At 49.6% G+C, this 24099-nt stretch overlaps 3 protein-coding genes across 3 annotated transcripts in view; 1 reads left to right on the top strand and 2 right to left on the bottom strand.

The window, feature by feature from the left end:
• Positions 1–4244: 4244 nt before the first annotated feature.
• On the bottom strand, positions 4245–5501 carry LOC125756154 (uncharacterized). The gene is made up of 2 exons (XM_037666950.2): positions 5353–5501; positions 4245–4621 (listed from the first exon to the last, which is right to left on the bottom strand). The coding sequence occupies exons 1-2, from the start codon at positions 5497–5499 to the stop codon at positions 4253–4255; spliced, it is 516 nt and encodes a 171-aa protein (XP_037522878.2). The 5' UTR covers positions 5500–5501; the 3' UTR covers positions 4245–4252.
• Positions 5502–5835: 334 nt separating this feature from the next.
• On the bottom strand, positions 5836–7746 carry LOC119400032 (uncharacterized). The gene is made up of 3 exons (XM_049417518.1): positions 7543–7746; positions 6119–6481; positions 5836–5913 (listed from the first exon to the last, which is right to left on the bottom strand). Exons 1-3 carry the CDS (start codon positions 7744–7746, stop codon positions 5836–5838), a joined length of 645 nt encoding a protein of 214 aa, XP_049273475.1.
• A 12137-nt stretch (positions 7747–19883) lies between these two features.
• Positions 19884–24099, top strand: part of LOC119400031 (3-phosphoinositide-dependent protein kinase 1) — a 56757-nt gene continuing 52541 nt past the window's right edge. Inside the window, exon 1 of the mRNA XM_049417944.1 lies at positions 19884–20186. The gene's annotated coding sequence lies outside the window, so the exon portion shown is untranslated. The remainder of the gene's footprint in view (positions 20187–24099) is intronic.

The raw sequence follows: 24099 nt of genomic DNA, 5'->3' as shown, positions 1-24099 counted from the left end.
GTAGTACACGGATTTGTATAAACTTCGTTCTTTTGGCTCCGTTTGGTTCCGCGTTGCCTGCATCCGCTTTGTCGCAAAATGAAGTTCAGCAAAAAACAGCAGTTCCACTTCAAACATTTTTAGGCTCACCAATTCAAATTTGGTCACAAAGTTCACAACAGTCGCCAAAACAGAGCAATAAACAAAGCCACAATCGCGATCGAAGCCGTAAACACAAAGATTGGGCAAATCCGTGTACTACCCATCATTCCCATGGTGGCTGAACGATCGCAACGCCAGAGTCCCCTCTAGTTAATTTTAGGAAACTCAATGAAGACATTCACATCGAAGCTTTGCCAAGATGTAGAACTACCAGAACAGCAGCAGACTCTAAAATAGTTGGCTAATGCTCCCTCCAATTTTGCCTTTCCTCGAGAAGGCTCTTGCAGCCAACTGTGCCACCACTGTGCTAGCTGCACCATCAGTGCACACATACAAGAATGTGAAAACCCATGAGCCCCACCAATGTCCCCCTTCTCACAGCTCTGCCAATGTCTACAAATCGATCTTTTTATTTCGCAAGTTTGCCCATAGGCATATAAACATTTAAAAATGCAAATGTAGATCCTGTACACTCAAACCTCATTATAACAAAGTCGCATATGCCACGAAAATAACTTCGTTATATCCGAAAATTCGTTATAAACGTTTATTTGTAACACTAGACTGTTATTCATTTACTTCGTTATAACCGATAATTCGTTATATCCGTGTTCGTTATAACGAGGTTGAAGTTCTTTTGCAAGCACAGAGAAGGAATTCCTTTAGGCCTAGCCCAGTCGGCGCAAGCACGGCTGGAGCCTAGTGGCGCGAGTGGTGCCAATATATGTTTCAGTTGCCAGGCGCCAGGAACTTCCCTCCGAAAAGCACCTTCATTTACCACTTCATTCACCGTTCCTGAATTAATACGTCTCGTTCAGAGTTCCTGAATACTCCTGGGCACTGCAGTGAACATCTACATGCACCTTGACGCTTAACTTCACTGGAAGACCATAATGCGCGACCATGATGCACTGGTGCATCGCATGCTCGCGGCAGGCAGCACAGCGCAAATGTAAGCCTGTGTTAATAGATTTATACCACAATGCGATAAAATTATGCAGCGAGCGTCCTCTCGTGGCGCAAATGCATGCCGCGCGCGCCCTCTACCCGCAGCCACCCACAAAGCGCTAATGAAAGCCACCATTTCCAGCTGGAAATGTTTTCGCTTGGATGAATACATGCATAGCACTATATATAGTTCAGATCGAAGTCGATTAATATTTTTCTGAAATATGGCCGAATTCCAGCCCGGAAGTTTCAGCTAGATACATTCATCCACTTCCGAGTTGAATTGTCGAACCATTCCAGCTGGAAAGATTTCAGGTTCAATAATCCAGCTGGGAATGGAACTTTTTCGCCTGGGCAGCTCGCCATCGAATTAGACACAGCGCATTTTGAAACGTAAAATGTAATTTTTTTCCATCTATGACACCGCCCCGCCACTGTCCCCACGATACTGAGGCCTCCCTGCCGACCTCGGTGGGCGGGGCGGCGCCGTAACCCGCTAGTCTTCAACCACGGCGCACTAGGCGCCGTGGGGGCGTGTCCACAGAAACGCTCCCGGTGCGCAGAATGGATCACGGTCCTTGCCGGCCACTGTCCAAAAGCCGGGGACCGCGTCCCGGGTCCGACGCTGTCAACGTCGGGCGACGGCAGGCGACTCGCCAGGCGGCTGGCCATGGCACTCGACGACGGGCGAGGGCGGGCGCGCCTTGACGACGAGGCCCCGGGAAGTGCTTGCGCCGCGGCTTCGATGTTTTAGAAAAGAGACGACTGTGCTCCGAGCACTTCCCGCGGTTGCTGGTCGCCGTCGGCGCGACCTAGAGCGTCCCGGCCCTCTCCGCGATGCCGGCGCTTCTGGGGCCGCATCGTCGTCGTCCCGCCGTGGCCCTGGCTGCGCCTGCGTGTTAGATAAAATTGCGCATGCGCGTAAACGTCATGCGTACGTGTCCCCGACTGTACACGCCAACTCCAGCCATTAGGGAAGCGAAGGAAACTAAGAATGTCAGCGATTACGATCCGCAGCGGTCAGACCTGCGCATAGGTCGGCAAACTCACTCATGAGACAACTCAGGCTCACTCAGACTCAGATCGAGCCGCGAGTCTGAACGAGTCCGGACGAGTAATATTCTGGCGAGTCCGCGTGAGTCCGGTTAAAAAAATTTTAGTGAGTCCGAGTCCGAGAGAGCCCAGTTAAAATTTTGGCGTTTCCGAGTGGGTGATGCCTCAGGGCAAAATATATTAACATGAGTGAGTATCGAGTGAGCTCTACATCTTTTGCCGACCTATGGACTTGCGTATGCTAACTGTAGTGCGCGTGCGCAGAACGATCTTGCGATCAGCGTAACACAGAACGCACCTTTCGCTCCGCTGTGAGGTCAAATTGAGCGGAACGCGGAGGTGAGCCCACTTGGTTTCGCCGTCGGTTTGCAGCCAAGCTGACCGCGTCTCGACAAGTCGTGCACTGGCAGCTAAAAGTGATAACGCTCCAGGCCTTAACTATACGCTCGTCTGATCGTTACACGCAGTACTTACCTACTTTGCCAAGCTCAAGTTTAGCGAGTAGACCGCGTAAATGAGACGGGTCAACAGCTGGGGGTCACGTGACCCTAGTCACGCATGATGCTATACAGAGCGGTTATGAAATTGTCGGCCCGTGTGACTAGTAAAGGAGGGGGGGGGGGCAGTATAAGCAGTATCATTATTACTACTGCCAGAACCAGCGTCGACAGCGCCGCCCCGCTGACACCAACGCCATTATTCCCAAAACGCAACTGACCCAACCGCTTTAATGACATTATACGATACCTTTCTGCAAGACTCGAAAGATCCCCTAACTATCGATGCGCACATAAAAACGGTCAACAAGGTTACGCGGGGCATGGGCGCCTGTTGGAATATTGCGCAAGCTTGCGATTCAAGGGGTCACGATGGGCGTGCATGGCGTTCCGCCAGTCATCCTTCCACCGTCCGGTTTTGCTCTGGCGCTAAGCTGTCGACTGTGGTAAAGCTTCAGCGCGAGTTGCGAAACGGCCGACGACGACATGCCAAATCACGCAGAGGTAAGACACGTACAAAGCTTCGCTTTTAAAAAATATCCCGACCGTTTCATCGGCTAAACGGCAAGCGCATTGACCCATACGAGGTCTAGCGGCCATCGTGACATTTCCCGCCTTCCCATGGCGCGCTCAGGCGCATGCGCATGTGCCTCGTTCCTCGTGCTGCGAGGTTAGAAATATAAAGTACTATAGCTGCTTCAGCCATCGGTCTGAACGTTTCCGAGGTTTTTCGTTTGCCTACTCCCTATACGAGGTGTAAGCACGAAGTCACTAGGGAGTAGGGTATACATATAGTGCGCGTGCAAGACTGATATACGTGATAGAAAGTAGGCTTCAGGCACTGACAAGATTAAGACATGCAATACGAAACGCCTGCCTCCATTTAACATGAATCCAGCTCAAAGTTCTGTCGTTCTAAGGATACGGCGGCAGAAGCGGCCGCGATACCAGCGATACAACGACGGTGCGGGTACTTTGCAACATCTGTGCGTTATGAAGCCAACAAGTGTTGCAACAAAACAGCTCTTAAAAAGGACGAGATGATGCGGCGCTGTCTCTTCCTTCGTCGTCTACAATTCATCAACCAGCCCACTCAAGCACGCTGCTGAAGCGTTCTATACTGAGCACTCCGAAAATTGATTTATGTCTCGTCACACGATTTGCCAGAATAGCGCCCTTATCAGCAAAAATGAGAACGGTATCAAAAAAAAAAAAAAAAAAAAAAAAAAAAACAGGCGGAACAGGCAAACGGGTCGCTTTCCGAAGGGCTACAAAGGTTATACTCCTGCCCTCGAAGATATATATACAGCCGAGAAGAGAACCGAAAGCCTCCGTTCCGTTTTCAGTGGTTAGTGTTCTTGCACTACATTAGTTCGAGGTGATCAGATAGACGCACTGGTCATCCGTTACAAGTCGCAATGCCACGTACCCGGACCACTGCACTCCAAGCCTCCTTTTTCGTAAGAGCAGCAAAAGACTGGAACGGCCTTCCTCACGCCATCTGTGCCATCACTAACCCATCTATGTTTGCAGAAGCCATTAAAAACACCGTAGTTTTTTTTTTTTGTTATACACCATAAATAAAAGTGAAGTGAAGTACCTGCCGTGGATGTCTATGGCGCTGTGGCCGCCGCGGTGGCAGCGGGCTCGCCCGCTGCGGCGACGTCCACACCCCTCGAGTCGCCGTCGTCATCGCCGTCACCCCCAGCGACGGCGGCGGGGGCAGCCCGGCCGTCCTTTGGGGGCGCACCGAGGCCCATGCGCTTGATGGCCGAGATCTTGGAGAGCACCGCCTCCTCGGCCTCGTCGCGCGGCACGCCCTTGTACTGCAGCCAGTTCTCATCTTCCAGCACGGCTAGCGCGTACGCAGCCGCCACGTGCAAGCCCAGGTGCTTGCGCATCGCTGTCGCCGCCTCGGGAAGGTGCAACAGCTTCATATAGGGGCCGTCCGCACCCAACCGCTGGTACGCCTTCAGGAACGCCTGCGCACCGAGCAGTTACAAGGTACCGTCAGGTCCACTGGCGGATACAGAAGGGAGGGGGGGGGGGGGAATCTCCGAACCACCCCCCTCCCCCTTAAAATCTCAACTTAATACTTTTGTTGGCCATAAAATACCTAGCACACAGCGATGACGCAGGACAACACCCGACCGCCTAGCCAATACTGCCCAGTCGATGGAAAATCCTGGTCCCGCCAGATTGCACTCTTTGCGACGCGACGTGTTAAAAGTATGATACGTACGTAGAGAACTACTCCGCTTAAGATTCTGGGCAATACGACTGTCGTGCAAGAGAAAGTTTACACCATGTGCTCACCATCGGAGCAACGGCGTCTCTCGCGCGTTCTACGTCGCATCGGATGTCGCGTCGTGTACGCCACGCCAGTTACATGAATGATCCGACGCTGTATGGAGGGACCCACTGGGATCAGAGGCGACCTTTCTGAGAAGCTTACAGAACGCGGTCTTCGACACGATGAGTAGACGGTTCGCGTCTGATCGCATGTGGCACCGCACCATACGTCTTCCCGCTTATTCCGACCGCTTCCCAGCATATTGCAGAAACTTGGCACAAATCTGCATTCCCTCATTCACGCACACGTTCACACACGCATACACGCAAGAACACACCCCGCAAACAACGCCAAGTTTCTTCAATATGACGAGTTATACCGACTAGCCCTACATCAAGTTCTGATAAATTTCCTGGATACCTGGAGGCGTTCACCCTTGGCGCGCAGCTCTGGAATGATGTCCAGGACCCAAGAGTTGCGGCCCCTGAGGAACTCCAGGATGAGGTGCACGTGCTTCATCCCAGCGAAACGCCAGCCCACGGACACGTACTCCTGCACTTGCTGCATGGGGCCCTACGCGAACGTTTGTACAGTAAATGAGAGTAAGCACACCACCGGCACTACTAAGTCCTTGCTCATATGACAGTTACAGTGTAGTCCACACTAAAGCAAGACATTGTGAAAGGGGACGCACACACAGCGCTGCCTTTATGTTCGGGCAACAGAAGGTACACATGGTACAGGTACCGTCCAGTACGCTTTGAAGTAAAGTAGAACACATGTCAAAAGCCGGGTACACGCATCTAACCGACCGTCGAGCATGGTTTGTCTCTGCGGGCGGTCACTGCTCAAGGTAGACGCAACACAGGTATACAGTCGAGTACACTCTGAAGTAGAACACAGTCATAACGGGCGCATCTCGAAGGGACCTTTGAGCATGATGTTGGCACAGTGCCGCCCCAGTGCAGTCGCATACGTGTTCTAAAGAGGCACGGGAACACGGCACTAGGCAAGAGAACACGCAATGATAGGGAACACGCTCCTAAGCAGCCCCTTAGTAGGGCATGGCACAACACTACCTTGATGTGCAGCCACTTCTCGGTGCACAAGCGGTACTTTCAGTACAGTACCATCATTCCTCGGCACCCACGCTACAGCCTGGTACATTACAAAGTAGAACACTTACCTCGAAGCGGCTCCTAAGCAGGGCGTGGCACAGCGCCGCCCTTGTGTTCGGCCACTGCTCGCCAAAGTTGGAGATGGCGTCCGCCTGCTCCTCGCCGTACAGCGGCACGGGCGGCGGCTCCGAGACTCCCGGGAACAGCTCGACCAGGTCGTTGACCCGGTTCTGGAACCAGTCGCGGTTCAGGTTGGAGCCACGCACGCGCGGTAGGTTGCACAGCAGCACGCTCAGGAGCACGTAGAAGTCGTCCATGGTGGCCGCGGGCTCGGAGTCGGCGCGCAGGGCGCGAAGCTGGCGGCGCACGAAGGCGCCGCTCACGTACACCTCGTCCAGCCAGACGCCGTCGACGTCGCTAGCGCGAACCACCTGGCGAGGACGCGACGTGCAAGGGGTAGGGACTACGTCTATCAACTCACAGGAGCCTCCAACATCGTAGACTTGCTCTTGCCAGAAGACAACTTGTCAAATCCGACTTTTACATTTTCCTGTACTGCCCTCTGCCATTTTGCTAGTGCTTTGAGAGGGGCCGGGACAACCGGTGAGACCAGAACAAAAGCCTCCGAGATCATGAGGCGTTTCGCAAAGTTCCCGCTAGGGGATGGGCGCATGCGCCGTGGCATGGTGGAAAAAACGGATTCGTACTTATTACAAAAAAAGGACGCTCTCAATCGCGTGCATGGTTGATTTCCCACGAACAATCCGCAAATTTCTATTTTACCTGCTCTAATGAAGTTGCCATGCTTCAGTTACAGAAGCTACAGCAAAACGCTTTCATATTTTCGTCGTTATTACAACTCTTATGAGCTTTTAACTAATCGATGCGATGAATACGTCTCAAAGTTTTTAAAGGAGTACTGACATGAATTTTAAAATTTTTCGGGTTGTTGCTCTAAATGAAAGCACGGGTGTCGAGAACCCTAAAAAGAGTGTCGTGGTGCCTGGGGATGCATTGCATATATTTTTAATACCGCTTCTTTCAACCAGCAGTTTCGGTTTCGGTTTCGAGAGGGCGGCTTCATAGTGACGTGTCAAGTCTGCCCGTGCCGTCACGGGCAGACTGCAACCCACGAAATATGCACCTGCTGTCCTTTGCTGTCAGTCGAACGTGTTTCATGATGAGTGAACTGTCGTCCAGTGCCTCCGACAGCGATTTCTGTGATTTAGGCTGCATGCAGAACCCAGACTTCGCAAACCAGGTGAGCTGACTTGAAACGTCATAGGGCTCTCCATGCGGTGAAGCTGCCTTGCAGATGCTGGGAGATGAAAACTTTAAAATCAAACTTAAATAGCTATACGTGTTTCCCGGATGCGGTGTGGGGAGAGCGTTAACACTACATGCCAAGGAAACCAAAAACGTCCGTTTTGCTGCACTTCAAAATCGTGTCAGTACTCCTTTAAGTTAATGTTACAAGGCCGTATGTAATTACCTGCTCGTATCCGTCCGCGCAGACGAGCTTGAAGAAGCCCAGCAGGCAGGCGACCGCGGTGGCCGGGTCTCGTCCCTGCGTCACCAGGCGCACGCAGTTCGGGTCGAACTGTCCCAGCGGGGGGAACACGTACACCGTCTGGCGGGTGAGCACCGAACCCAGGGCGTCGGCGGTGGCCAGGGGCAGCGAGCGCATTGGAATCATGGCCGCACCCGTATATTGCGTTTATATAGTTTCCTGCGTTATAGAACGGGACACCAGGGGGCGCTATTGTGGACACTGTCGCTCGCTCTGAAGCGACCATAGGTGCTATTGATTGATTAGTGGGGTTTTGTGGCGCAAGGGCCATCGGTGACCAAAGAGCGCCACGTCTTTGATGTGATGTTAGCGATGACCCATGATTACGATGACGGGGTGTATTATGGCTGTATCATCATCATCATCATCATCATCATCATCAGCCTGTATACGCCCACTGCATGGCAAAGGCCTCTCCCATGTTCCGCCAATTATGGCTGTATAGAGGCCTAAAATCACGCGCTATAAAGAAGCGTAAATGGTGTGTATGGAGTGCTCTTCTGCCCTGAACTAGACAAAAGGGTTGAACACCCCCCCCCCCCCCCTCCGCCAGAGTCAGCGTAGCCAAAAAAAAAAAATTCTCTAGCTACGCCCCTGCTATTTCGGACACTCAAATTCGGCCATATTGTCCATTTTCGTAATAGCGGCATTTTAAGCCAATCAGAGGCCGTAGCAGCTATCTGGGCCAATCAGAGTTGACCAATGGCGGAATTTGACAGCATGGGCGGAATTGGACCATGTCCAGAATATCATCGCCATTAGATGTTTAGATTTACGGTCGCCGCCATTTTGGGTTCTGAAAAGAACAACTTCCAAATTTCACATGACGTCAAATCAACAGTATCGAGAAACGCCGATACACCCACACAAAGTTTATCGTGGGTATCTGAGTGCACCCTACTGTCGTTCATTTAGTTGTTACAAAAATGAAACGGCAATGTTAAGAGACTAAGATTCAACGAAGAGTGATTCAACGAATTCGTTACAGGCCGTAAGCAACAGACACGGGGTGCCACTTTGGACAGTGTTGAACTCGGCCACGAATTCGCGACATTTTCCGCTGTGATTGGCCCAGAAAGCTGCCGTGCGGCCTACGATTGGCTCGAGATACCGCATTTGCAGAATTAGGCAATATGGCGGGGTTTTAACAGTGTCCATGAAATCTGGCGCTAGTGTCTATGGCAGCCGCAACGCATTGCGCTACAGCCAGCGTGGGATTTGTCTAAGGTTCGTTCTTTCGGCTCCTTTCGGCTCCATGCGGCCTGCAGTCGCTTTGTCGCAAGACAAAGTTCAGCAAACGATCAGCAGTTCCACTTCCCCACATTAACCTTTTTGGGCTCTTCAATTCAAATAGGCTCACAAATTCCCACTCCTTTATCCGAAAAAAACGCTAAAACAACAATAAACAAAGCCACAAGTGCGTTTGAAGCCGCCTACTACCCACCATTCCCATGGAAAATCCACGTACTACCCACAATTCCCATGGCGGCTGAACAATCGCAGCGCTAGAGTTCCCTCTAGTAAATATTGTAGGAACCTACGCAGAATAGCACCCACGGGGAGGGTATTTTCACGTCAACAGCTTGGGGTCACGTGACCCGAGCAAAAACGTCACGTGTGACGTCATTTGTAGAGTGACACGTCACTCTCGACCCTAGCTGGCTCTGACAGTAGTGATGCTGGAAAAGAGTGAGTTATTAGGTTAAGAAAGGGATACTGACAACTAGAGTTACTGTATATGCTACCTTTAGCATATACAGTAACTCTACTGACAACCACCCGTTTGTAGCACGAAGTCGCAAAGGAAATGCGTACGGTTTTTATCAGAAAGGAAGCTTCTTAGTTGCCGAAAAATTCTACCTTGTCGGGGAATCGAACCCGGGACCAACGCCTTTCCGAGGCGGTCGCTCTACCAACTGAGCTCACGAGCCGCGACTGGCAGCGCGAGGGCAGACTTCATCAACAACTCGAAGCACATAGACATATTATTGCAAACCAGTTGCCAACTGCTGGCATTTTGAGTGGCTCGATCAATCGGTAGAGCGACAGCCCCGGAAAAGTTTTGGCTCCGGGTTCGATCCCTGGACCCGGACGGATTTTTCGGCAACAAAGAGGCTTTCTTTCCGAGAAATATTGTGGCTTCGTGCTGTAAACGGGTGGGTGCCGATTTCCCCCTCAACCCTTCCGCCCTTGCGAGACTCCGCAGAACTTATCTGCAATACGTAGTAGGTTACTGCCACCCCCCCCCCCCTAGTGACATGGGTCAACCTCTGACACTGGCCCAATAGCGACACTCAAGCAACACCAGACAGAACCTTGCACTTAATTTAAACTAGATGGCGGTGGAATGACGTCATTTGTGACGTTTCTGCTTAAGTCACGTGAACAAAACCTCGCCGTAGTTAACAGGGAGAACTTAAAACAATGTCAACATCTGGGCCCGCATTCACAAAAGATTTTTGCAGTGATCGATGAAGCGGTAATTGCGATAAAAGCGTAAACATGATCCTTTTTGTTACAGCTGATTGCAATTACTTTGTAATTCAATGTTAGGAAACCGCAGCCAACAATGCAGGTAGCATATGAACAAATACAGTAACGAACAGTTCTGGTTATACTCGAGCAAATACGGTAGGCCGCACACAACTGTACGCCTTCGTTCCATTGTTGACGCACCAAATGCTAACACATTTAAAAATAAAATCATTTAGCGATTTCGCTAAACGTAAACGCGGTGGCAATACCGTTAATTCAATTACCGTAATAACTAAAGTTAGTGAACAGCCAGTTCCTAGCGGCGCAAGTCTACGTGATGATCAAAGTGGCTAGTACAGGTCTTGTAGGCTGAACAAAAAGCTGCGTGCTGACCACGATGGTAAGGTATTACAGTACTTAGCGAACTGTAAACCGACCCTGCTCAAACACCCTGATAACGCAATCAAAGTGCTCTAAGAACCGCGGCACAGTTAAAGGGGTCATGAACCACTTTTCCAAGTAATGATCTAATGACCTCAGTATCGGAGTTTACTGCCTCCCGAATCGATTGCCGCAAAAATTTCTCGAATCCGTCAAGAATTAGCGGAGTTACGGGGGTTCGGCGCACGCTCTCAGCGCTTTCTCTCTTTTTCTCGTGCCGACGAGCGCACTGGAAGCTACACAGGAAGGGATGGCACGGGGGAAAGAAGTTCCGTCAGCGCGCGTCATGAAACGATCGCTCTCCCGCTGTGATTCGCTTGCGCGAGTGCGGCTACCGTGTACTGAGGAGTGCGGCGCCGGCAGGTGGCAGCACCCCGTGGCAAGAAGCGCATCTGATCCGAACGCCGCTCTCGATTTACGTCGGCTATCGGCCAATGAGGATGCTATGTCTTTTGCGACGCGTCGATGCAGATCGCGACGTCACCTGGCAGACGCCCCGCCCACCGCCGAGAGTGAGAACCGGACTGTTTGAAAAGAGGGCTCCTGAGAAAACAGCAACTTCGCGTTCCGCTTGTAGCCTTTACGCGGCGCGCACGACTGCAATATTTGGCTGAGCAGTTCATAGCCGTGTCTGCTTTCCGCAGGATGTGTTTTTTCAACAAGCCCAAGGGGAGCTTGATGACCCCTTTAAATGACGCTGTCTAATCGCGGTGGAAGGCATAGCAGCGTTGGCTTATTACCCTCTATAGTAGACACAGGATAATGCCACATAATACACGCACAATAATAAGGCCACCATGATAAATGTAAACAAATTCCGTAGCAAGGAAAATCGTAATAGCCAGTTTTAGAATAGGGTACGCAGAGAGAGCGTTCGTTGGATACGGTACGCTAACGCAAATGTTTACGTACCATATATAATCTAAAGCTGCCTAAACTCGGCATTGCCGTTAGTCAGGCGGTAATACAGAGTTTTAGAATAGGTTACGCAAAGCTTTGCGTTAGCGTTTGTCGCCACTGCGCATGCGTCGTACGCTATCCTACAGGTACCCACGTTAAGTAAACAAAACAGCGTACGTGCGCAACGAACGCTATCTTTGAGTACCCTATTCTAAAACTGCCTAAAGAGAGCCAAGCTGCATGCCGGCATCCTGTCACGGTTACAAGCTCTCGACGCGCATTTCGATAGCCGAGCGGGTTATATAAATTCAAAATGGATACTTGCCGACCGGCAGACGTTCCTGCAAGCAGTGACCGCTTCGCGATCATAAAATACTCCTCGATTGTGGACGCGAAGCCGCCGTAATTTCAAACCGCGAGCAGCTATCAAACGTCCAGAGAACGACACGAACTGTTCCAGTATCGCTCACAATGCGAGCACGAACACTCGATATCGAGCAATAGCGGTAACACCACCACAATTACGATCACGGATCTACAAACGAAGTTGCGTGGAGTTTTCTGGAGCACAAAAACAACGCGCCTGTCTTCGCGCCATACCATTGGTCTGGCGTGATCACGTGACAATAAGCCCGCCTCGGCCACCTCGGCTGCCGCGCGAGGCCGCGAGGAGTGCCTGCGATGCAGCGAACAACGCGTGAATCTAACAAATGTTCGAGATGTTTCAACGCATTTAACTGTTCTGAAACAAATGCTACGGCGTGTTATCTGCGCAGCCTGCTATGATGTGTTCATCAAAGAAGGCAGTGTGTAATTAAGCCTAAACTCAAGCCCGTAGTAAATTTTCGTCTGGATGTGGCATTTGTAGTTGCGTGCAACACGAATGCGCCGAGTAAGGAAGCCTTGCCTGGCCTTGCGTTCCGAAAGCCCACGATATCATAAAAGACTGGTGCTCTATCGAGTCGGAAGGGATAACGTGGCCTGACGGATTAGTCTGGGTTTGGGCTGCCTCTTTCAATTAAACTTCCGAAACGTAGTTATAACCGTTACGAGCGAAGCCTTCGACGAGTTCGTTAAGAGAACGCGATGTGCTGCGTCTCGAAGCCTACGACTGAAGACCGTTGATTGCCGAGAGCGGGCTACGCCGCTTCCAAGAACAAGTCAGCCATCGCTCCGTGCCTCAGTAAACACCGCTAAGGCTTTGGCTCGGTTATAGCTCGGTTAACCTCCCTGCCTTTACCGACAACAGCGAGACGAGGGCTCACCTCGAAGGATGATTCTCTCGATGAGGCCGGAACAGGACTGGGCAGCGAGGTAACAGACCGGCGGAGAACTGAGCAGTCCAGAGTCCTCGCGTCGAATGCCAGCGATCTCGGCCGAGCTCGAGCAGCTAAGGCGCGCGTTGCGTGGTGCGCGGCCTCGAGCAACGCGAGCAGGCGATGGAGGCGTTCGCACGCGCAAAGCGTCCACTTCGTTCTCTTTGATATGCGCAGCAAAATGAACGCGCGTTCATCTTAACGACTTGTAGCAGCCGTGCTTGTAGTACCAGTACAGTGCCTAGAATATACTAGGCACTATAGTACCAATGTCACACGGGCCTAGACGAGCGGCTCTCGGGCTTATTGACACATTACGTAAGTGGAATTGGGCACATTTAGACAGGGACTGAGTACGAAATACGACCTACGACACAAGCGCCGACTATCGACGAGTGTTTGCTGAAACATTTGTTGATAGCTAGCGCTTGTGCGGTCTTTCTGACTCCGTCCCTGTCCTTAAGTGTGCGGTATTCCACTTACGTCACACGGGCCATTTTCGATCGTGAGCGCGAGCCCGAGTTTCTCGATCTCGATTGGCTAACTTGAGCAAGATGCGGAAGAGATCGAGTCAGTCGCGGTCGAGAAACTCGATCCTCATAGGGTGCTCGACCGCGATCGAGTATGTCTGTGTGAGACCGGTATTTGTTAGACGCAAAGAGAGAAGACGGTACTCGTGAACCAACACGGGGCTTAAAATACAATACCGGTGTCACACGGTCACTTTTGATCGCGATCCGGTCTGATTAGGATCTAATTTCTCGATCATGTTTGATTCCTTCACGCAAGCTTGTTTTCGATCATCTTTGAAAACATACTTGCTCTCGATCGTCACTCTAATTAGTATACCATTCCGTTTTTGCATTGCCTTTATTGGTGTTTCGCCGAGTGTTTTTGTGTTTGTGAACATACGTGCTCTCATGACTAATTATTGTACCATTCCGCTTTTGCATTGCCTGTATTGATGTTTTGCCCGAGTGTATTTTGTACTGTTTTTGAACATACCTGCTTTCATCGCATTAATTCGTCTATTCAATTTTTTATTGTGTTGCCCATATTGTGTTTTTCCGTATATTTTTTATTATATTTGTGAACGTATATTAAATTTGTTCCCTGTGCTTATTTATAACAAAAATGTCCAATTCTGATACTCCCACAGTTTTTACTTTTGGGCCTCCTCCTGCACACTTTGCACCTCGATATATATATTGTATACTGCGATTCTTTTTAATAAACTTGAAACTGAAGCTTAAGCTGCAGAAGGGAGCCAATCACTGTTTAAAATCTTGATCACAATCGGGCTTAATCGCGACTATAGAAGACCATCGTGTGGCACCGGTATAACATATTTTTAAGGATTTCCTTAAGACTTCCCGATTCTTGGCCAATCCCCCTGCGTGGGTGTGTGCCACAAGTCCAAGGATCTACTACTACTCTTTATACTCTACAAGGCGTTTTCTGCACAACAGGAACAAAACATAATTACTGCGTCTTTTGAGGCGTTTAATAAGGTTTCAAGTGGTCACGTTCGATAATGTTTCAAGGTGTACCGGCCGCCTCTTTCTATGTTATCCGTTCTTGAAGGCGATGCCCCTGCAAAACCTTCGGCAGTCCAGGACTGCCCGTGACGAATAATAGTAAGCCTACTGCTGGCCTCGCGCACGGGAACACACTGCTGCAACGTACCTTTCTCAATACAACGAAGGTTGGGGTTTCTTCGCGTACTCGATTGATCCTCGAATGGCTGCTGATAGCTCCCTCGCAGTAATCGCGTTTCGGTTCGTAGTGCACTACGATCTTAACACGAGCACGAAGGCGTAGTGTGCGCTACACTGTGCTCACTTTGAAGCAGAGACGCTTTCCACGAACCGGTACACACAAGTGACGTTTACGGCCTGTCTGCGAGAGAGACGCTACTTTCAAAACGACAGACGCGTCTACATGGCGTCTATGCGTGTCGCGTGAACGGGAGACGCGCGCTTCAGACCTGCCGAGGGTCCAGCGAGGCGCTGGTCCAGTGAGAAACTGTGTGGTTTAACCTCACCGTCCTTTCCGCTCTTCCCGACGACACCCACGCCTATATCCGCACGTCAAAAACGTCAATCCACGCCCCTGTGCAGGTGGTTGGGTGAGCGAAACTGTGGTATCGCCTGATCCGCCAGGCGAATGCGACGCCTCGAAGGATTGAGTGATGCCAGAGAACACCCATGTGATGCCCCAACTACATGAAATGATTGACAGATACAGTCGGGGTGCATTGTACTAAGGCGCTGCTTTCGATCGATCAATCAATCAATGAATGTAACTTTATTTTCATGAACGGAAAATTGCACATACAAGGATTATTTGGACCGTTATAGCCTATCTAGTGGTCGGCCCATTACAAAACTCACAGGGTCCCTTATGCGCTCACGTAAGACGACTACAGGGCGAGCCCCGCCACGGTGGTCTAGTGGTTATGGCGCTCGACTGCTCACCCGAAGGTCGCGGGATCGAATCCCGGTCGCGGCGGCTGCATTTTCGACGGAAGCAAAAATGTCTGAAGCCTGCACTTAGATTTAGGTGCACGTTATAAAGAAACCCGGGCGGTCGAAATTTCCGGAGCCCTCCACTACGGCGTCTCTCATAATCATATCGTGGTTTTGGGCAGGGTGTCGGAACGGAACAAAAACCGGAAACGAAAACCGAAATTTTTTCAATCGTTTTTCGGTTCACAAGAAAACTTCGCAATCCGGAACAACTGAGCTCATGCATTGTGAGCATATCTCAGGCAGGAATTCCAAAGCAAAGATATGTTGAAATTGTGCGAAAAACGAAAACAGTGGCAACCAGAGATGTTTATAGTGGTCTTTTGCGCGCCTGTCGCCTGTCACAGGCCAAATTGGAGAGGGCATTGTCGGCGCTGAAGTTTGTTACAGCGAAAGCTGTTATGAGATCACAACAGCTGATTTTGGCGCCATAGTTTCCCGTCGCCGCCGGTGTCCGTGTCCGCTATCACGTGATATAAGAAAACATTAAATGAGAAAGAATTTTTTGGGATCGGATGGGATTTTAACCCGCCCCTCTGCGTGGCAGTCGGGTCTTCCACCAGTGCCACGCTGGTGCGTGTAACTCCTTCGCAAAAATACTGTATACAGGCGTCATTTCGGGCAAGGAATCGCGTTAACCTATGTAATATAGCGTGGCAGAAGAGTAAAATAACAACCAGTCATCACACAATGCTAATAGCGCAAAGAGTGTGTGGTTTAATGCTTCCCACCAGTGTGGCGGAGTTGCCCCACCAGAATTGGAATGACTCGGAAATCATTCCACATTTTCGCGACCCCGGAATGGAATAGGGACAACGCTTGGAGGAGTGAAATCGGAATGTTATTAAGCACCTTCTGCACGCAATCGAATCGGAATGGAATTACGTCTTTTTTCCTAAAATAGAGCACGTTTTCAAACATTAGGAAGTCAGAGCCTCGAAATTAACGATAAAGCAGCATTTTTAAAATGGCTTGGCTGATTACAAGCACGGTACATTTATAAGCAACGCGCCTACTACAAACCGAGGCATAAGTTAGTGTACAAACAAATGGATTATCCCAGCAGATACTCAAGGGAAAAACAAATTGCCCCTGCGCGTTGGTTCCCATTGACCCCCACACGAAAGTGGAAAATACTCTATGCACAGCCTGATCTTTATCTCACGAACAGTTTAGTACCTGACACATTTAAATAACCTTTTGCGACAAGGAAGACACTGCATACCTGCGCACAGGCGAACACAGAAAGTTCTCCTCACCCCATCTATGCTTGCGAGGCGCGCTTGACAAGCGTGAGTGCTGTAGAGCAGTGCGGTCCAGTGTTCCGTATTCGATGCAAAGGCACAAGTTGTCCTAGCGGTGCACTGTTACAACTAATACCAGCAGATCTAGAGGGTTTTGTTGCCCATTAACCAAATCTTCATATTCACGACCGCTCCAGTTGCGTGGCAAAACTGCTTAGTCTTCTTGAATACTACTGTTGTATAAGAATACGCTATGTCGTCATTTCAGCACTAACACGTTTAAGCTTAAACAATATTAAAACACCGCCATTTGTTCAAACATGCTGACCATGCAAATACTATAGGTAGCGGGAGAACTGCCCCTATGGGTATTGGTAAGGTGGTTGTATACTGCACGAGATATGTCGCCAAGCTGCTATCCGTCGACTTTGGTAACGTGTATTGCGTACTTTTGCAGTTCCTAATGCATCTGATGACATCAGCTTTATGGGGCGTTCATTCTTAACTCGATAAAACTATCAAGATGCCTTTCCTACGTTGAAGAATTACAGGAATGGAATTGAACTGCCCGGCCATTCCTAGAGTGGGAATGGGCTAAGTTTTTTTCATTCCGAGGAATTGAAAGGAATGGAATTGTGGTAAGTTCTAATTCCCCGGAATGGAATTAGAATGGAATGGAGGCGCCCATTCCGCAACACTGCTTCCCACCCACTGCAATATGCCCAGCCATAATTCTTCATCATCATCAGCCACAGCACAAACTGTACATAATGACTAATGACCTACACATGTGTAGCGGGTACCACGATTCTCCGAGGAATGACGAAAAATGTCATAGTGGGGACTTCGCTACTTCAGAAAAATTGCGATGATTTATGACGTAGTGGGTACCTTCCATGTGTACTTGTATTAGTTGCCCCAAGAAACTCTACAACGGGATCTACAAAGTCCGCTCTTCCAGCTTTCGCTGTGACTGTGCGGCGTGTTCCGCGCAGGCCTGGCGATCTTTTTATCAGAACAGCGGTCTCGCACATGAGAGAGTACACTCAATTACGTGCTGCTTCTGAGATCGTGCTCACTCCCTTGACACAAAGCATTGAGCCCAGGGGCGTAGCCACGTTAGGGCACACCGGGCCCGTGCCCCCCCCCCCCGAAATTTTTTTTTTGCCATAGCATACAGAGCAGAAAATGACACTCGACCACATCTGCCTGCTCGTCCCCACTACAGATCAAGGAGGTGCCCCCCCCCCCCCCCCGAAAAAAATTTCTGCCTACGCCCCTGATTGAGCCTACTAAAAAAATTCGTATTTGTCTTTTGAGGAAATAAATATTGTGACTTTGAAATTAATACTGGTTTCTGCTAGTTGGTAGGAATTCGTGGTACACTTACGTCCCTTCCTCTGAAGAACGTGTTTTACCCTTGTCCCACTTTCTTAAAAGGAGGGCAAGTAACTACAACATAAATACAATGTGTTTTATGACTTCCTGAACTTCAACATTTTGCATACAAAAAAAAAAACCGTTACGAACCGTTACGGAACACTTTTTTTTTTCCGTTCCGGAGCAGAAACGGAACGGAACTTTTTGCGGTGGAACGAAACTAAAACCGAAACGAATAACATTTCGTTCCGACACCCTGGTTTTAGGACGTTAAACCCCAGATATTATTATTATTATTATTACTACAAGGCGAAGGCCATCTTTTTCTTCTCAGTATTGCATTGCTCCTGCCCCGCCACCCTCCGAAAGCTTTCTGGACCTAACGTGGTTTTTCACTGCCTCCTGGATCAAAGGCACCTCACCTGGTTTGGCACTGCCTCCGTGATCGGCCCACCGTTGACTAAGCTACGGTGTCATGTGATGGCGTCCTCATGTGACGTCATGATGACGTCATAATGACATCATTGGTCACGCGCTTAACAGCGCGTGCCCTTCCTATAGCGCTGACTCGAGGACGCGGATTCGACTCCCTGCCACGGCGGCCGCATTTCGATGCAGGCGGGATACAAGAACACCCGTCAACTTATGTCAAATTTTATCCGGAATGTTACCCTGCTACAGCGTGTTTCGTATTATTATCCTGGTTGTGGCATGTAAAGGCTCATAAATCATCACTTCCTACGTGAAACGCATGCCATGTGTTTCCCATGCCATGCGAAGAACGCTTCTAGGAACTTTTTTTTTGTTCAAGAAAACGAAAGGCGATAGTCCCCAATTCGATAAAAAGCGTTCTTTCTGAAAAACCGCAAGATTTTTTTTTCTTCGGTAGCTTTCGCCTGCAAAGCTTTTTCTTTTTTTTTCCATAACCAGAGTGGCAACTTGGTGGGTCGAATGTTGCAATGCTGAGCTCAGAGACACGGGTTCGATTCCCTACGGCCCCATTTTGAAAGGGGCGAAATGTCAGAGCAGCCGTGCGCATAGATTTAGGTGCACGCTAAAGAACCCGAGGCGGTCAAAATTTATACCGGAGTCACAATGGTGTCGTGGTTCTGGGGCGTCAAACGAACCACAGTTCAGTTAATGTGGGCCCGTATTCACAAAGAAACGTCATACGCTAAAATTTTTCTTCAGAGAATATTTCAGCCAATCACAATGCCGGACATATCATTAGCGAAGCTTCCTGGTCAAAGGGAAAACACGTTTATACGGAAGAGAAGTTTTGTGAATTCGGCTCCTGACTTTTTTTCTCTCGTGTTATGAACTTTCGCAATGTTCCCAGAAACGCCTCATAGAGAGCGCTTCTGTTCTCGTACAAAATAATGGTGCGGCCGGTGCGGCCAAGTCAAGGAAGACCATTGTTCTGCCACTGTTAATCACGTGAGCACCTTTGGCATCAGAACGATATGGAATTGCAGAGGAGAGCACGAACACCTTTAGCGCTATGGCATTCGTCCAGCTCCATTGGGGGCTGTTCGTCTGCTTACTGCCGTCTGCTTGTCGTCTGCTTGTACGGCTGTCGTCTGCTATGACGCCTCTTCCGCATAGGGCGCCCTCTCTTTGTTTCACAGCTCTTTCATCATACGTTGCGAAACCGTACGTTTCATAATAATTCCGCAGGTACGCGTAGCAACTACCTGTGGAGTTCGGATGGCTCTGTACTTTCCCTGTGTACTCAAAGTAAGCGTTCGAGTGACAAACGCATCAAATTCTAGAAGTTTGTCGGTCGCCGTACGCGCCGTTGCGCGGGTTGTTTCCGGCCTTTGCTCGCAGGCGGCGCCGGCGTCGCTAACGTGCGAGCAGTCCAAAAGAAAACCTGTGATTTCCACGTAGACGACTGTCTATCAAAACTGTAGTCATGTACGGATGTACTGCAAGCATTTAATGATATGTTGCAACCGGCAACGCATGCACATGTTCTGAGACAGTCATTCAGTCCGGCAAGGTTTGACTGGCTGATGACTGTCCGATGTGACCATGCTTGTAGCTTTCAATTGACTGAATGAATGGCTGACTGACTGACTGACCGACCGACTGACTGACTCACCAATCTATATACTGACATACCTATTGACTGCTCTGGTTTTTCAAAGCCACACGACTAACGCCAGCATCACCGCTACCGTCTACCACTTGGCAACAGGTGTGCAAGCGTCGTATTATACCGGAGTACACCGCAAGCGTCACGGCCATGGCTACGCCGTACAGTCTGTAACCTCTTGCAGGTGCGTACACCTCTCTTAATGTCAGCAGGAGCAGACGTTGTTTTTAAGGTTACAGGTGCGGAAATGCCCCGCATGACGTCAGAGTGCTGTAAATACGTCGATTGGTTGAGGTCGCAGGTCACAGCTCGTAATGAACGTTTGTGCGCCTTCTGAGCGGAGATGATTAGATTACACGCGAAAAGACGCGGGAAGGGGAGGGGGGCTAGATTTTGCTTGTTTGTTCATTTATTTGTTTGTTTATGAGTCCCACGAAGTAAACAGAGAATGAAGCGAAGAAAAACAGAAGCAAAATTAAATATTTATTGATGTTTTACTCACGTTTAGAAATAAGAACTGAACAGGAAAGAAAGGTGGGAGGTAGAAAAACAAAAGCTAGCATGTCGCCCCGGTTGAATACGAACCCACAACCTCCACATAACTCGCCGTATTCGCTATACATTTCTAAATGAGTTACAGCGGCAGTTCTGTAGCTCACTTCAGTTCGTTAACGTACAAGCAATTTTCTCGCACATTCCAAAGAAAATACAGAGGGGGGATGGCTAACGTCACAGAAACAAAAAGCCATTATTCGCATAAATATGTATGTCAGTGTCGAGTGGTTCATTCTTTATTGTCATTGCTGTTACACAAATTAAGAACATATGGCTCTCTTGTGGCATACGTTCGGAGTTTGGAAGAACCGAGTGTTCTATCGCAAAAAAACAACTTTCGGAATCCCAAATGACTACAGAGTTGCGCATACTGTGAACTTTCGTAAAGTACCTCGTTTCATCTTGTTGCGGCGAACGGCTCGTACGGCGCTGGAACTTTTCAAAGGCGCATCTAACAAGATCCCCTGTGTCGTTGCTCCAGCTAGCAAAATCGTTCATTGCGTTTTAACTAAACTATTCTACAAACATCGCGCTAACGAAGTGCAACTGCAGAATAACGTTCAGTAAAGCTTCAGTGGGTGCAGGTTGGTATGACATCGTTCTTTTGCTGCACTATACTTTAACACCAGGACAAAACGAAAATACAATGCGTGTCTAGCCTTTTCGTTATGTGTCAAGTGTTTTCGGTTTGTCCTGGTGTTTCAGTATAGCGCAGCAGAGGAACGATGCATCTGTAGAAACGTTGGATCTGCGTGTAACTATAAACTAGTACGTTTTTATCTTAGTTGCTCACGTGTCTAATCTGGCATATGGACGGTAATTATATCTTGGGTACCTCGCAGTCAACGTGGTAATGCGTCAGGACGCCCAAGCAATCGGCGCCGATGTGTCGTCTGCTGCCGCCGCGCGCAGCTGGCAGAAAAACATCCGCGTAAGCATGCCCTGTATGCGTCATCACGCGTACACGTCACCAATGACGTGTCTCGCTGGCGCAGTAGAATGCAGCCAACGTGATGACTTCGCCGAATGAAGCAGGAAAAACAAGAACTTAAAACATAAACGCACCATATGTTCGAGGCAGACGATCTGGGAACGTCTGCGTGGAGAAACTGAAGGGAGAGCCGTCGTCTGCTATACATATACCGTGTCGTCTGCTACTGCCGACACTACTGCAAAAAGGCTCGACGTCACCTGCCAGACTAATAAAAGTCTTCGGAGTGACGTCCCGTGGATCGTCTGCGATATTAGTCCAATGTGAGAAGCAGCTGAGAGTGCATGCATCAACAGCATGCATGCATGTAAGTTCATGCCTGCGCGATATTTTTGTGTGTGTGTGTGCGTTTGTGGGTCTGCTTTCCCGCGGCGTCGTCTGCTAGTGCCGACACTGCAAAACGGCGCGACGTCACCTGGCAGACTAATAAAAGGTCTTCAGAGTGACGTCACGCGGATCGTCTGCGACGACAGTCTCATGAAAAAAGCGGCTGAGAGTGCATGCATCAACAACGTGCATGCATGCGCATACATGCCTGCGCGGTATTTGATGTGTGTCTGCTTTTCCACGGCGTCGTCTGCTGCTGCCGACACTGCGAAAAGGTGCAACGTCACCGGCCATACTAATAAAAGGTTTTCCACTGTGACGTCACGTGAATCGTCTGAAACGACGGTCCAGTGAAAGAAGCGGGAGCGTGCATGCATACACAACGTGCATGCCTGTACATGCGCGCACGATATTTTTTGTGTCTGCTTTTCCGCAGCGTCGTCTGCTGCGCGCAAGCGCGCAGCGGGACAGCTGTTCGCAGTAGCTCCTCAAGTTGCACAATGACGATTGCAAGAAGGCAAACAAAGAAGGAACGTCGGTAACCTGACGTCACGCGTATCGCTTTATTATTGGGCCATTTTCTTTCGCTTTCTCCGCGGTTGCGTCGGACGCATGCAGATGCACGGCTAATGTTCTTCTACGTCACCGTTTGCTGTCGTCGCAAAAGCTTCCGCGTCGTCTTCTGAGAGCAGACGACGCGGAAGACCAAGTTTTCGGAGAGCAGACGAAAGGAAAACGTTCCGCAGTGTTTTCCCCCGCACGTCGTCTGTCATCTGAAGACTGCGTAGCGGTAGTCCTTCGTTTCTTTTGTTGAAGTTCCAGTTATGCCTCGGTGACGTATAGTTGGGCTCGCCGTAATTACCACATGAGTTTCCCGCAAAAGAGCATCGCATTATAAAGGGAGGTTCCTCAGGTCCACGGCCGCTTCGCTGAGCGGCCATGCCACATCAATAGCAGTTTATTGATAACACCAACGCTTTCACGGAGCCTGTGTATCACAACAGAACGCCCACAACGCGTCCAAAAGCGGGTTCGTCTGCTGTGGCCGTCTGGATCGCCCTTGACAGACGTACCATAATGACGTCGAGCAAGGTGATTGGACCGTGGTCTTGGAGATAAGCAATGGCGCGTGATGTTAGTGCTATTCCAGATTTCTTTAGTGGTATTTTAGTGGACGCTATAATCTTACGTACCGACGACATACGCCTATCACGCCAATGACGATGCGATTGTGACGCCAGCGTGATGACGATTGCGTCGCGATGACATCGTAATGATGAAGGGCTTAGGATGAATCACCGATAGCGACGTCAGTATGACTATATAGTTCGCAGTGACGACGACCGAGTGACGATGACGTAACGATGACGAAGCATGGTGACTGTCGAATGTGTGTTTTGTGTATTGGACAGATGGTGGGGCTGAGAAAGCACGAAGAGAAGGGGAACACGCTCGTGCAAAACTGCTCAGTAACATGTTGTTTTCCTTGTAAAGTATGTTGTATCGGGGCTCACGTCCTCACTCAGCTACATATAAAGCACATGCCACATCACGGGACACCTTGCCTTGCGTAATTGCACGCTACTAACTTTCATATGTATGTTCCTGGGATCCTCGAATTGTGCGACAAAGCCTGTAGGCGGCCGCCAGTACCCGGCAGACGAAAGGAAGAGCCAAACAATGTTTCGCTTAATAATAGAGGCTTCATTCTTGACTGCCGTCGTCTGTCTTTCTACGGCCGGTCTGGAGCGCGCGTCTCCAGACCGCTTTTCAAGAGGGAGACGCGCGCTGCGGACCACGGCGTGCTCCAAACCGTTCTTCAGACTGGTCTCCAGACCTGCCGTGACGAAGCAAATTATCATATTTAATCAATATTCGATTCACTCTGTTGGAAGAAAAGCGCTACGCTTTACGAACACCGCGAAATAACGCGTCTCTTCGCAGCAAGAAATATTCTTTCTGAACTTCTACTCTATTAGTGCGACCCGTCCGATTCCTGGCTTTATAGCTTACATAAGCATAATTAAGGCTAAAGTCTTATATGTCTCATCGAGTCAAGAAATTTCGAGATATGACGAGACATCGTCAGACGACGACGTCAGCCCGAATAATGCAAAGAAAAACGAAATAATTAAGTCGGTCAAAAAGTCAAGTTATGCTCAAGAGCGTGTATGTGGGCCGACGGCGTATCGAAGACCCACGAGCTCAGTTTAACATTACGTCA

Source organism: Rhipicephalus sanguineus, chromosome 7, assembly GCF_013339695.2.
Source record: "Rhipicephalus sanguineus isolate Rsan-2018 chromosome 7, BIME_Rsan_1.4, whole genome shotgun sequence".
Lineage (NCBI taxonomy): Eukaryota > Metazoa > Arthropoda > Arachnida > Ixodida > Ixodidae > Rhipicephalus > Rhipicephalus sanguineus.
Note: the sequence above shows the minus strand (reverse complement) of the source record. Positions and strands in the feature narration are given on the sequence as shown.

Bases quoted from the DNA above. Each gene is read 5' to 3' on its own strand.
- LOC125756154 (XM_037666950.2), bottom strand. From the start codon at position 5,499: ATGCAGCAAGTGCAGGAGTACGTGTCCGTGGGCTGGCGTTTCGCTGGG. The intron at 4,622-5,352 runs GTATCCAGGAAA...CTCGGTGCGCAG, and splicing joins CCAAGGGTGAACGCCTCCAG to GCGTTCCTGAAGGCGTACCA.
- LOC119400032 (XM_049417518.1), bottom strand. From the start codon at position 7,746: ATGATTCCAATGCGCTCGCTGCCCCTGGCCACCGCCGACGCCCTGGGT. The intron at 6,482-7,542 runs GTAATTACATAC...CGTCCTCGCCAG, and splicing joins GCGCGGACGGATACGAGCAG to GTGGTTCGCGCTAGCGACGT. The intron at 5,914-6,118 runs GTAAGTGTTCTA...GTGCCTCTTTAG, and splicing joins TGCTTAGGAGCCGCTTCGAG to AACACGTATGCGACTGCACT.